At 41.0% G+C, this 15,158-nt stretch overlaps 1 protein-coding gene across 1 annotated transcript; it reads right to left on the bottom strand.

Annotated features, from left to right (window-relative positions):
- Nucleotides 1-4,268: 4,268 nt before the first annotated feature.
- On the bottom strand, nt 4,269-14,821 carry LOC129860116 (gastrula zinc finger protein xLCGF3.1-like). The gene is made up of 2 exons (XM_055930435.1): nt 14,765-14,821; nt 4,269-5,386 (listed from the first exon to the last, which is right to left on the bottom strand). Exons 1-2 carry the CDS (start codon nt 14,819-14,821, stop codon nt 4,403-4,405), a joined length of 1,041 nt encoding a protein of 346 aa, XP_055786410.1. The 3' UTR covers nt 4,269-4,402.
- Nucleotides 14,822-15,158: the final 337 nt, after the last annotated feature.

Here is a 15,158-nt window from a genome sequence, read left to right as displayed (position 1 = left end):
CATTGATCTGGCGTCATGGGACATCCCCTTTCTGCTGTTACGAATATAACCCCCACCGGGATGAATTCCCTTTAGACCAGCTTACCTCGATAACCACGAGAGGGCTAAGGATTCAGACCAGTACCTCATCACAGAGGGAGTTAAGGTTTGAGTAGATTGCTGAATCTTTTAACCATACCACGTGGTTAAACTCTGAGACTATTGATCCGACAGAATAAGAGCTACTCTTCGATACTAATTACTAGTCTGCAGCTAGAGGTTATGTACCCGTGAATGCGAAGGCAGACAACCGCCGAAACATCTATTCTATATTGCTGAATGTTACTCTGAACTATCCATTCTAACCACGGCAGAGAGAGCGGGCGGACAAACTATCCAACAGAAACAAACTTTCCAACAGAGATCACGACGACCCACTGAGAGTAAATACATATATTGATTGCTCACCCGAATGAGTGAGCGTTCATGTGCAAAGGATTAGCATTTCAATTGTTATAATTATCAACTTTGTAGTGTCTTTTATCTTTCGCGCCCTTCTCAGTCCCTTTGTCTACCAAGCCGCGATACCGGTTTATCCCACTAGGGAAACTCCGCTATCATTTCCTTGTAACTATCTACTGTTTGTTTATGCCTTTCTGTGATTATTTAGTTAGTAAATAAATGATTTAAGTCAATTGATGTATAGATGATTCATAGTGAAGACTGGGTTTGTGCAGATAACCAACAATTTACGACGTTTGGAATGAGACTACGTGAGGTAAAGAATAATTCATTAATTAGAAGACTAATTGATCAGATATTACAATATCTGAAAGTTATATTAGGAAAATTATAACTTTGTAATCTGAATATTTTCCTTGGTGCCCCGACTTCCTAGTTAATTACATTTACATGACTGGAGGCCAAACCTATTTGCCAACCCCCGTTGTACAGTGGGGCAAAAAAGTATTTAGTCAGCCACCAATTGTGCAAGTTCTCCCACTTAAAAAGATGAGAGAGGCCTGTAATTTTCATCATAGGTACACTTCAACTATGACAGACAAAATGAGAGATCTGCATGGAGGAATGGGCCAAAATACCAGCAACAGTGTGTGAAAACCTGGTGAAGACTTACAGAAAACATTTGACCTCTGTCATTGCCAACAAAGGGTACATAAAGTATTGAGATAAACTTTTGTTATTGACCAAATACTTATTTTCCACCATAATTTGCAAATAAATTCATAAAAAATCCTACAATGTGATTTTCTGGATTTTTTTTCTCATTTTGTCTGTCATAGTTGAAGTGTACCTATGATGAAAATTACAGGCCTCTCTCATCTTTTTAAGTGGGAGAACTTGCACAATTGGTGGCTGACTAAATACTTTTTTGCCCCACTGTATATAGTAAATGAAATCTCCCCCTTCACCATCATCATTATTCAGATAATTCAAACGTGTGGATTTAGTGCTAAACTTGAAAGACTCATTGTCTCTGTGAATTGAAATGTTGTTCCCCACCAGTGCCCTCAGAAGAGGAAACAATGATACAATGTGGTCTAACAACATCTCTCTCAAACAGCACAGATGTGAGATGTGTTTCACTGTAGAAGCACTGGTCCTCTTCCATTTTAATTCCAGGTTGCATATTACAATATTTAAGGGCATATCAGATGGTCTGCTCTGACCATAACAGTCACACCAACCATAGGGTTGGTTGGTATAAGATTGAAATGGGAATAATGTACCCATGAAAACCCTATGAAATAGCTCCCCAAAACCATCTGATGTATATATTTAATGTATTACATTAATGGTGACCACAGCCCTTCCAACAATACATTTAAATCGTGTTTTACTGTGATTGTTTCCACCCTGCTGCATGTATTCAATGTATTCCATTTCAAATGTGTCTCCCAGTGCAGCTTTACTTCCAGGCTATTATGACACATCTGTCAGTTTCTTCTATGTTTCTAGGCCTCTAATACAATGGAAAACATATTGTTTTTTGGTCACTACCATTGCAGGAACATAGCATGCTACTGGTGCAACTAGCAAACCAAAAACAACATAATCGTGGTTATTTAGCCTGATAACACATCACTGCCGACAGACACAAGCATAAATGTAGCAGCCTGTACACCTAATCATTAGTGATCTGACATGTTGTATTGCATGGAAACTGTAGGCTACTAACAACAACAGCTACATAGTCTAGTTTACTATGGTCCTGTCCCTCTGACCAGGGTCAACAAAGTGGTAATGTTGTGTATTGTATATACAGTATTTCACTTCAAACAGTTTATTTCATTTTTTTTTCTTGTGTATAATTAAATGTATGTACAAACATAATTTTTCATTACATTTTTGTCATTTAGCAGATGCTCTTATTCAGAGCGACTTACAGGACAAATAAGGGTTAATTGCCTTGCTCAAGGGCACAATGACAGACTTTTCACCTAGTCGGCTCTGGATTCAAACCAGCGACCTTTCAGTTACTGGCCCAACACTCTTAACCGCTAGGCTACCTGCCGCCAGATCAATTAACTTCAACACAGTTATTCAAATACATTCATCATCAATGACTAAAATAATGAATCTAGTATTAAAATTCAATAAACAGTTCATTCATTCCCTGTTTATCATTAAACAAAAGTTTAGTAATAAAATAATACACCGAAAATAATGCTGAGAACTGATCAAGCCATCTTAATCTGATATACACTGAGTGCACAAACATTAGGAACACCTTCCTAATATTGAGTTGCACCCCCCCCCCTTGTCCTCAGAACAGCCTCAATTCATCGGGGCATAGACTCTACAAGGTGTGAAGGTGTTCCACAGGGATGCTGGCCCATGTTGACTCCAATGCTTCCCAAAATTGTGTCAAGTTGGCTGGGAGTGGATCTCTACTCCGAATAGCTCGTTCCAACTCCTCCCATAGATGCACAATTGGATTGAGATCTGATGACTCGGCAGGCCACTGCAGTAAACTGAATTCACTGTCATGTTCTTGGAACCATTCCTGGACTAGTCTTGTGGCATAATCCTGTTGAAGAAATCTATTTGCAGATGGATACACTGCTGCCATGAAGGAATGCACCTGATTGGCAATGATTATTTAGATATCGTATGGCATTCAAACATTGCTCAACTTTTATCAAGGAGCCCAATGTGTGTCCTGAAAACACACCCCACCCCTTCACACCACCAGCCTGCAATGCTGACACACGGCATGGATGCATACAGTGGTGTAAAGTACTTCAGAATAATTTCTTTAAAGAACTACTTTAGTAGTATCTGTACTTTACTATTTATATTGTTGACAACTTTTATTTCACAAAATCCCTAAAGAAAATAAAGTACTTTTTACTCCATACATTTTCCCTGACACCCAAAAGAACGTGTTACATTTTTTATGATTAGCAGGACAGAAAATGGTCCAATTCACACACTTATCAAGATAACATCCCTGGTCATCCCTACTGTCTCTTATCTGGCGGACTCACTGAACACAAATGCTTTGTTTGTAAATTATGTCTGAGTGTTGGTGTGCCCATGGCTATCTGTAATATTAAAAAAAACAAGACAATTGTTCCGTCTGGTTTGCTTAATTTAAGGAATTTGAAAATATTCATACTTTTGATACAGAAGTATATAACAACCAAATACTTTCACTCAAGTAGTATTTTAATGGGTGACTCACTTTTACTTGAGTAATTTCCTATTAAGGTATCTTTTACTTTACTTTTACTCAAGTATGACAGGTAATTCTTCCACCACTGGATGCATGTACTCGTGGTTTCCTGCATACCCTAGTCCTCCCATCAGCGTGAAACAGCAGAAACCCGGGATTCATCAGAACAGGCAATATGTTTCCAATTTTCCAGTGTCCAGTGTTTTCATTCCTTAGCTCACTGCAACTGCATTTTTTTTAATGTTGAAAGCTAATGGGGATCCATAACAAATACACAACAACTAGACCATTAAGGATCATAGCTTTCACCTGGGTTCAGCTGGTCAGTCTATCTCATGGAAAGAGCAGGTGTCCTTAATGTTTTGTACACTCAGTGTAGGTTGTGTCTACTAGCTCATTCCCACAGAAAACTGCAGAGGGAAGCAGTACCACCCAGTTAACCATCAGACTCCACTGTGAGACACCTCACAGGATATTCAACCCTAAAAGCAAATTCAAGGTAATCTCAATATCTTTACAGTAGAAGCTAACAAAACTCACCAAAACTGACAAGGTGCACACTGATCAGTAAAGAGAGGCTAACATTCTATAACGCTCCCTTTCCTCTGCACAGTTCTCTTACAGTGAGAAACTATAGGATTACAATAGTGTTCTACGCTTTCTTCATTTGATCCAATTCAACATTGCCAATTATTTAATGACATGAAAATTAAGGAGTGTCTAATCTCAGCTGGTCTGAGACAACTGATGAGGCTTCTCTCCTTTATGTATACATTGGTGTCTTTTTAAATGGCCCAATCTGTAGAATCTCTTCTCGCAGTCAGTGCAGTGATAAGGCTTCTCTCCTGTGTGTATTCGTTCATGACGTTTTAAGTTGCACAGTAGAGAGAAACTCGCCGCACAGTCAGAGCAGGAGTAAGGCTTCTCTCCTGTGTGTATACTTTCATGTCGTTTTAAGTGGCACAGTAGAGCGAAACACGCCGCACAATTAGAGCAGATGTAAGGCTTCTCTCCTGTGTGTGTTCTCTTATGAACTTTTAGCCTAGTTGATGTTGTGAAGCATTTTACACAATCAGAGCAGGAGTAAGGCTTCTCTCCTGTGTGTGTTCTTTGATGAACTTTTAGCTCAGTTGATGTTATGAAGCATTTTACACAGTCAGAGCAGGAGTAAGGCTTCTCTCCTGTATGTATATGTTTATGTGTTTTTAAGTGGCCCAGTCGCGAGAAACTCTTTCCACAGTCAGAGCAGGAGTAAGGCTTCTCTCCTGTATGTATATGTTGGTGTCTTTTTAAGTGGCCCAGTAGAGAATAACTCTTTCCACAGTCAGTGCAGGAGTAAGGCTTCTCTCCTGTGTGTATACGTTCATGTCGTTTTAAGTTGCACAGTAGAGAGAAACTCGCCTCACAGTCAGAACAGGAGTAAAGCTTCTCTCCTGTGTGTATACGTTCATGTCGTTTTAAGTTGCACAGTAGAGAGAAACTCGCCGCACAGTCAGAGCAGAAGTAAGGCTTCTCTCCTGTGTGTGTTCTCTGATGAACTTTTAGCCTAGTTGATGTTGTGAAGCATTTTACACAGTCAGAGCAGGAGAACAGCTTCTCTCCTTTATGCACTCTCTGATGAACTGTCAGAGTCTTGGATGTTGTGAAATTCTTCCCAACGTCATTATTGGAATATTGATTCCCTCTGTGTATTTTTAGGTGTACTTTTAGCTTTGATAAAAATGGGAAAATCTCCTCACAATGTGGGCAGGGGTGAGACCTCTTAGCTCTGTGATGTTCCTGCTGTTTCTCTCTGGATGTAGAGAATGTCTCAACACGGTCTCCTGTGTGAACAACATCAGAAGAAACAGCCAGTTGGTGTGATATACATGTCAATCACATGTATTTTATGTAGCCCTTATTACATCCGAAGTTGTCACAAAGTGCTTAACAGAAACCCAGCCTCAATCCCCAAAGAGCAAGCAATGCAGATGTAGAAGAAAAGTGGCCACGAAAAACTCCCCAGCAAGCAGGAACCTTGGAAGAAATGTAGAGAGAAACCAGGCTCAAAGGGGTGGCCAGTCCTCTTCTGGCTGTACCAGGTGACATACGTATTCATATCAGTAGGCAGCACAATACAAAAGGGGAATAAAACTATTCTAAAAGTGGGTAAAAGTCGTGAAAATTATGAGCCATATCATCCTCCACTCACTATCACAAGAGTTAGTAACCAGTCTGTATCACATCCGGCCGTGATTGGGAGTCCCATAGGGCGGCGCACAATTGGCCCAGCATCGTCCAGGTTTGGCCAGGGGTAGGCCGTCAATGTAAATAATAATTTGTTCTTAATTAACTGACTTGCCTAGATAAATAAAGGTAAAATATTTTTTGTTTGTTTTTTAAATACTAATTTCATAGAACTTTAAAACACTGGCAGTGTGTCTACTTCACTTCTTTATTCTACTCTCTGATCACTCCAGACAGCCCAGTTAATAAAACACATGCTGGTAATCCTGGTATGCAAGTCTGAGTAGCATGAAATAACATATACAGTGGGGAGAACAAGTATTTGATACACTGCCGATTTTGCAGGTTTTCCTACTTACAAAGCATGTAGAGGTCTGTCATTTTTATCATAGGTACACTTCAACTGTGAGAGACGGAATCTAAAACAAAAATCCAGAAAATCACATTGTATGATTTTTAAGTAATTAATTTGCATTTTATTGCATGACATAAGTATTTGATCACCTACCAACCAGTAAGAATTCCGGCTCTCACAGACCTGTTAGTTTTTCTTTAAGAAGCCCTCCTGTTCTCCACTCATTACCTGTATTAACTGCACCTGTTTGAACTCGTTACCTGTATAAAAGACACCTGTCCACACACTCAATCAAACAGACTCCAACCTCTCCACAATGGCCAAGACCAGAGAGCTGTGTAAGGACATCAGGGATAAATTGTAGACCTGTACAAGGCTGGGATGGGCTACAGGACAATAGGCAAGCAGCTTGATGAGAAGGCAACAACTGTTGGCACAATTATTAGAAAATGGAAGAAGTTCAAGATGACGGTCAATCACCCTCGGTCTGGGGCTCCATGCAAGATCTCACCTCGTGGGGCATCAATGATCATGAGGAATGTGAGGGATCAGCCCAGAACTACACGGCAGGACCTGGTCAATGACCTGAAGAGAGCTGGGACCACAGTCTCAAAGAAAACCATTAGTAACACACTACGCCGTCATGGATTAAAATCCTGCAGCGCACGCAAGGTCCCCCTGCTCAAGCCAGCGCATGTCCAGGCCCGTCTGAAGTTTGCCAATGACCATCTGGATGATCCAGAGGAGGAATGGGAGAAGGTCATGTGGTCTGATGAGACAAAAATAGAGCTTTTTGCTCTAAACTCCACTCGCCGTGTTTGGAGGAATAGAAGGATGAGTACAACCCCAAGAACACCATCCCAACCGTGAAGCATGGAGGTGGAAACATCATTCTTTGGGGATGCTTTTCTGCAAAGGGGACAGGACGACTGCACCGTATTGAGGGGAGGATGGATGGGGCCATGTATCGCGAGATCTACACCAACAACCTCCTTCCCTCAGTAAGAGCATTGAAGATGGGTCGTGGCTGGGTCTTCCAGCATGACAACGACCCGAAACACACAGCCAGGGCAACTAAGGAGTGGCTCCGTAAGAAGCATCTCAAGGTCCTGGAGTGGCCTAGCCAGTCTCCAGACCTGAACCCAATAGAAAATCTTTGGAGGGAGCCGAAAGTCCGTATTGCCCAGCGACAGCCCCGAAACCTGAAGGATCTGGAGAAGGTCTGTATGGAGGAGTGGGCCAAAATCCCTGCTGCAGTGTGTGCAAACCTGGTCAAGAACTACAGGAAACGTATGATCTCTGTAATTGCAAACTAAGGTTTCTGTACCAAATATTCAGTTCTGCTTTTCTGATGTATCAAATACTTATGTCATGCAATAAAATGCAAATTAATTACTTAAAAATCATACAATGTGATTTTCTGGATTTTTGTTTTAGATTCCTTCTCTCACAGTTGAAGTGTACCTATGATAAAAATTACAGACCTCTACATGCTTTGTAAGTAGGAAAACCTGCAAAATTGTCAGTGTATCAAATACTTGTTCTCCCCACTGTACCTATACATAACATATACATATACCTCATTGAAACAGTTCATCATGAAACAGTTCTACTGTAACTTTTCATACACAGTGGGAAGTTGGAACGAACAACAAACTTAGTTAGATAGAACCTGCTCTTACCATGAGAAACAGATTTCCCAATCTTCTCCTCCACTTCTTCATCTTTAATGTTGACATTCAGCTCCAGTTTTTGACTGCAGTCTTCCAGCTTCACTGATGCCATCTCTGGATCTTGCAGTGCAAACTGGGCTCCACTGTCACAATCAGGACCCAGTGAATGTAGGTTTGGACTCAGTGTGGAATGAAAGAGGCAGGCTGGGTTTGTCCTCACTATTGATGTTACCGGCCTCGGCATCGGACGTAATTCTAGTCGTCCTGTAGCAACAATGAGAAACAGACAAAAAGTTATTGTCTTGACAGTTCTGGCACGTTCTTTATTCTCTTTTAAAATACATCATATTTTTTCTTGTTCAATTATCTCATTCAGTGCTTGACTTGGACTGAAATAGTTGTCGATACTCATTTTGGGGGGTGGTAGTGTTTATATTTAGATGCAGGAGCTCCACAACACTGTTGAGGTAATATTCTATAAAGAAGAACATGAGCTCAAGCAGTAGAAAATTGAGGTTCCGGTTCTCAGCTCCAGTGAGCTCCTGTCCATCTCATTTCAATAGATCAGGTAAGTAAGCATTGACAACAAAACATGAATTAATTCAAATTAGACAAAGTACACGCTACACAATGTAACTAAACTTTACCTACAGTAGATTTCTTGGATTTACATAAATTAATAAGTAACTCAAAAACCATTTAGTACAAGGTTGCAGTATGTTTTAGGCAGCATTATGTACTATTTTCCTGAATAACCTTTTCTTTACTGTATTATTTCAATCAAAAACCAATTGTATTTCCTTTCACACCATATTAACATATATAGACAAAGATAGAAACTGAATGTGTCTGAATATTACTACATAAAATTGTCTCTATTTGACGCAGACAGAGTGGGCGCCGCGGTTTTCCCAGCTTGTGAATTTTACACAAAACCAATAACATGCTAAACTCAAATTGATTATTTATGAAATTACCTTGAGAAAATGATGTACATCCGCTCAGACAAACCCAAAGTCTCTAGCTATGTGGCTTGTAAAATAGTTATCACGTTCTTCACTTGGTTTGACACAAAAATAACACATCAACCCTTTACCAAACGTGATAATACCTTAACGGATGTTCTTCTGATATTAGGAAGTTTAAACCTGCTATTACATACCTGTAGTAATAAATCGAAACGAACACAAGGGTTATCTTTTTAACATCACAGTTCTGCCGCTTTCTTTATTCTGAAGAATGGTGCGTGCCTGTCTGGAACTTCCTGTTCCCCCACGACCACAGTGCAGCCACAGATAAAACAATGAGACAGATATTTCACCGGATGTATAAATGTGAAGTATCCGCTAAGCATTTCCACTCACTACTAAATATGTAGAATATGTAGATTTGTAGACTTTACCCTTTGAAAAGTTTAATTTTTTTATTGCGTTGTTCAGAAGGAATGTAAAGGCGAAATGAGGTATTTCACACAAGTGCTTCACGGAGGAGGCATTGCCTAACAGAAATATGCAGATGTGTGCTGGAAAGCGCCAATAAGATCTTGCTGACTCGTGCTTGGCTCTGCCCTCTATGACTCATCTGTTCCCCATCGGAAACGACTGGTTGTGGTCTGTCTAGGTTTAGTTATAAAGAATCATTGGTGCAATCGTCCATGCATTCAGGGATCCTTGGGATGGCCCTACCCCATTATTTAAGAAGGGCGGTGGTTAATTTGAGCCGGATCCTCCGGCACCTCTCTGTTTTGTAGACTTTCGTTCCGGAACCCATTTGCCAGGGTCAGGTAGACTACAGTTGAAGTTGGAAGTTTACATACATTTAATCCTAGTAAAAATTCTCTGTCTTAGGTCAGTTAGGATCACTACTTTATTTTAAGACTCTGAAATGTCAGAATAATAGTTGAGAGAACGATTTATTTCAGCTTTCATTTCTTTCATCACATTCCCAGTGGGTCAGAAGTTTACATACACTCAATTAGTATTTGGTAGCATTGCCTTTAAATTGTTTAACTTGGGTCAAACATTTCAGGTAGCCTTCTACAAGCTTCCCACAATAAGTTGAGTGAATTCTGGCCCATTTCTCCTGACAGAGCTGGTGCAACTGAGTCAAGTTTGTAGGCCTCCTTGCTCGCACACACTTTTTCAGTTCTGTCCACACATTTTCTATAGGATTGAGGTCAGGGCTTTGTGATGGCCACTCAAATACCTTGACTTTGTTGTCCTTAAGCCATTTTGCAACAACTTTGGAAGTATGCTAGGGGTAATTGTCCATTTGGAAGACCCATTTGCGACCAAGCTTTAACTTCCTGACTGATGTCTTGAGATGTTGCTACAATATATCCACCATATTTCCCTTCCTCATGATGCCATCTATTTTATGATGTGCACCAGTCCCTCCTGCAGCAAAGCACCCTCACAACATGATGCTGCCACCCCCGTGCTTCACGGTTGGGATGGTGTTCTTTGGCTTGCAAGCCTCCCCATTTTCCTCCAAAAATAACAATGGTCATTATGGCCAAACAGTTCTATTTTTGTTTCATCAGACCAGAGGACATTTCTCCAAAAAGTACAATCTTTGTCCCCATGTGCAGTTGCAAACCGTAGTCTGGCTTTTTTATGCCGGTTTTGGAGCAGTGGCTTCTTCCTTGCTGAGCGGCCTTTCAGGTTATGTCGCTATAGCACTCGTTTTACTGTGGATATAGATACTTTTGTACCTGTTTCCTCCAGCATCTTCACAAGGTCCTTTGCTGTTGTTCTGGGATTGACTTGCACCTTTCGCACCAGAGGAACGTTCATCTCCAGGAGACAGAACGAGTCTCCTTCCTGAGCGATATGACGGCTGCGTGGTCCCATGGTGTTTGTACTTGCGTACTATTTTTTGTACAGATGAACGTGGTACCTTCAGGCGTTTGGAAATTGCTCCCAAGGATGAACCAGACTTGTGGAGGTCTACAATTTTTTCTGAGGTCTTGGCTGATTTCTTTTGATGTTCCCATTATGTCAAGCAAAGAGGCACTGGGTTTGAAGGTAGGCCTTGAAATACATCCACAGGTACACCACCAATTGACTCAAATGATGTCAATTAGCCTATCAGAAGCTTCTAAAGCCATGACATCATTTCCTGGAATTTTCCAAGCTGTTTAAAGGCACAGTCAACTTAGTGTATGTAAACTTCTGACCCACTGGAATTATAATAGTGAATTATAAGTGAAATAATCTGTCTGTAAACAATTGTTGGAAAAATGACTTGTGTCATGCACAAAGTAGATGTCCTAACTGACTTGCCAAAACTATAGTTAACAAGAAATTTGTGGAGTGGTTGAAAAACGAGTTTTAATGACTGCAACCTAAGTATATGTAAACTTCCGACTTCAACTGCACCTCTAGCAGCATGACAAATAATTTCCACTGTTTGCAATGTAAAAATCCTAATAAAACCAGAGTAGTTACATTTGGATTACTCTGTAATTGTCATGCCCCCTAAAAACCGTAATGTGAAAACGTGCCTGATGTTCTAAGAATGTATTAATGTTGGGCCGTCCCAGGTTTATGGTTTGTGCAACATTGTAGCCTATTTAGACCAAGACGTGGCCATTGTTGTGGTGAGAGAGAAGCGCGCCTGTATCTCTCACAGAACTAAAATGAGATTCACTTTCTATTATCTCTCTCCCTCTCTGTGCTGTTATAGACATGGACCGGCAACTCATCTCTCCAGCATTGCACTTCTTCTGCACTTCTTCATTTATCTCCTAATAGAATAATAGCTGTGGGAAGTGTGTTGTTGCAGCACTCTGCAGTCTGTTCAGAAAGAAATGAAATAATTCCCAATACTACACCAGGAGTATTTAGCTACAGAGGATCAATAGCTAATTTTAAAAAAATAGCCTAGCTGTGGATTGTGTAGCCAAATCTCAAGGCATGTCTACAGTCAGGAACATGTGGCAAATCTGTCAGTTAACAGCATTTAGCCAAAATAGGCCTTTCACAATATTTCAAATACAATTGCTGGAAAACACAGGTTGTAAAGCAAATGGATCCTGCTGAAAAGAAAATACTAATCTGTCTGTCTGTTACCAAGTTATCAACTTCCAAATAGGCCTATTGAGCAAACAGCATAGTTTTACAAAGTAAAGCAAGAGAGAGAAGCTTTTGGCCGGTGAGTGAGCTGCACATTATTGGGTGAGTCAGTGAAACTGGAAAGCTTGTTTAGGACTATAACTTCCTCCTCATATTGTACAATGTGTTTCTCCTCACACCTGACCTAGGCTCCGCCAACCCTGATGTCCTTGCCGTGTCTGAATCCTGGCTTCGACGATGTCATCTACAAAATAGCTTCCAATACTCTACTCAGCAAATTGGATGCAGTCTATCACAGTGCCATCCGTTTTGTTACCAAACCGCCTTATACCACCCACCACTGCGACCTGTATGCTCTAGTCGGCTGGCCCTCGCTACATATTCGTCGCCAGACCCACTGGCTCCAGGTCATCTATAAATCTATGCTAGGTAAAGCTCCGCCTCATCTCAGCTCACTGGTCACGATAACACCCACCCGTAGCATGCGCTCCAGCAGGTATATCTCACTTGTCATCCCCAAAGCCAACACCTCTTTTGGCCGCCTTTCCTTCCAGTTCTCTGCTGCCAGTGACTGGAACGAATTGCAAAAATCGCTGAAGCTGGAGACTTACATTTCCTTCACTAACTTTAAATATCAGCTATCTGAGCAGCTAACCGATTGCTGCAGCTGTACATAGTCCATTTGTAAATAGCCCACCCAATCTACCTACCACATCCTACCTCATCCCCATATTGTTTTTATTTACTTTGCTGCTCTTTTGCACACCAGTATCACTACTTACACACCATCATCTGCTCATCTATCACTCCAGTGTTAATCTGCTAAATTGTAATTACTTTGCTACTATGGCCTATTTATTGCCATACCTACTCATGCCATTTGCACACACTGTATATAGACATTCTTTTTTTCTATTGTGTTATTGGCTGTATGCTTGTTAATTCCATGTGTAACTCTGTGTTGTTGTTTCTGTCGCACTGCTTTGCTTTATCTTGGCCAGGTCGCAGTTGTAAATGAGAACTTGTTCTCAACTAGCTTACCTGGTTAAATAAAGTTGAAATAAAATGTTTAAATAAATTGACGGACTAGAGACAAGGTCATTTTTATTGATCTCAGGTTCAGTTTGTCAGTGTCAAAGTAGCCTGTCATTTTGGTCATTGTGAGGTATTAAAAAAGATTCTTCAAACGTCTCCAGTCATCTAAAATTATGTAGAACTGCATGAAATCCGTTTATAAAAGGCCACATTTGTCCCGGACTCTAGGCTACAAGAAATGTACTCCATGTGTGTAACTTCTGTAAGCGGCTCAACACCACTGCTCCCGAGTGGCGCAGCGGTCTAAGGCACTGCATCTCAGTGCAAGAGGCATCACAACAGTCTCTGGTTCGAATCCAGTCTGTATCACATCTGGCCACGATTGGGAGTCCCGTAGGGCGGCGCACAATTGGCCCAGCATCGTCCGGGTTTGGTACGGGTAGGCCGTCATTGTAAATAAGAATTTGTTCTTAACTGACTTGCCTAGTAAAATAAAATAAAACAATTATAATATACCAGTACCCAAAAGCCATGATAATGCATGCAATGCTTTATTTTAAAGGTATTTTATTTAATGTGTTCTGGTACCTCAGAGAACCCCAGATCAACCCTCTTGGGCTCACTTTTGCTTCCAGCGCCTCCCAATTTACACAGTAAGCACTGGAGAAGTGGGTATCTGCCACTGCCTCCTCCGGGACATATCTCCTTTGCATAGAATTCGTGAGGATGTTGATTTTAGCCTGTGGAATAGACCACGTGTAACAACACCTGAACAGGATCGGTACATCCGAACATCACACCTGCTAGACAGGAATGTCAGTGTTTTGTCATGGCCAGCGAAGAGCCCGGATCTCAATCCCATTGAGCACGTCTGGGACCTGTTGGATCGGAGGGTGAGGGCTAGGGCCATTCCCCCAGGAAATGTCCGGGATCTTGCAGGTGCCTTGGTGGAAAAGCGGGGTAACATCTCACAGCAAGAACTGGCAAATCTGGTGCAGTCCATGAGGAGGAGATGCACTGCAGTACTTAATGCAGCTGGTGGCCACACCAGATACTGACTGTTACTTTTGGTTTTGACACCCACCTCCTTTGTTTAGGGACACATTATTCCATTTCTGTTTGTCACATGTCTGTGGAACGTCTTAAGTTTTTGTCTCAGTTGTTGAATCTTATTATGTTCATACAAATATTTACACATGTTGTTAAGTTTGCTGAAAATAAACGCAGTTGACAGTAAGAGGTTGTTTATTTTTTTGCCGAGTTTATTTTTACCTTGTCAGCTCAGGGATTCGATCCAGCAACCTTTCGACTACTGGCCCATCTCTCTAACCACTCGGCTACCTGTACGTCATTCATATAAGTAGGCTGTGCAATACAAAAGGAGAATAAAACTATCTCATGAGTCAAGAAGATGACCTATATCATCCTCCACTCACTATCACGATGGTTAGAAACTACACACTCATTTATTAGAACTTTAAAAACACTGCCAGTTTTACTTCACTTCTTAAGTCTACTCTCTGATCACTCCAGATAGCCCAGTGAACAAAACAAATGCTGGCAATACTGGTGTCAAACCATGCAAGTCTGACTACCATTAAATAATATCTACCGTCTCATTGAAACAGTTCATCATGAAAAAGTTCTACTGCAACTTTTCATATACAGTGGGAAGTTGTAACGAACAAAAAACTAGATAGAAAATGCTTTTACCATGATTAACAGATTTCCCAATCTCCGCCTCCTCTTCTTCGTCTTTAATGTCAACATTCAGCTCCATTGTTTGACTGCAGTCTTCCAGCTTCACTGATGCCATCTCTGGATCCAGCAGTGCAAACTGGGCTCCACTGTCACAATCAGGACCCAGTGACTGTAGGTTTGGACTCCCTGTGGAAGGAGAGAGGAAGGCTGGGTTTGTCCTCACTGTTGATGTTACTGGCCTCAGACTAAATTCTAGTCGTCCTGTAGTAACAATGACAAACAGACAAAAAGTGACTGTCTTCACAGTTCCGGCACTTTCTTTATTCTCTAAAAATATATTATATTTCTTCTTGTTCAATTATCTAATTCAGTGCTTGACTCAGACTGAAATAGGTGCCGGTACTGTTTATATTTAG

This window comes from Salvelinus fontinalis, chromosome 7 (assembly GCF_029448725.1).
Source record: "Salvelinus fontinalis isolate EN_2023a chromosome 7, ASM2944872v1, whole genome shotgun sequence".
NCBI classification, from domain to species: Eukaryota; Metazoa; Chordata; class Actinopteri; order Salmoniformes; family Salmonidae; genus Salvelinus; species Salvelinus fontinalis.
This window is presented reverse-complemented; position numbering and strand designations above follow the sequence as displayed.

Coding starts and splice junctions, on each gene's coding strand:
- LOC129860116 (XM_055930435.1), bottom strand. CDS start 14,821: ATGGAGCTGAATGTTGACATTAAAGACGAAGAAGAGGAGGCGGAGATT. Junction 5,387..14,764: donor AGGCGGAGATTGGGAAATCT/GTTAATCATGGT, acceptor TTTTTATCAAAG/CTAAAAGTACACCTAAAAAT.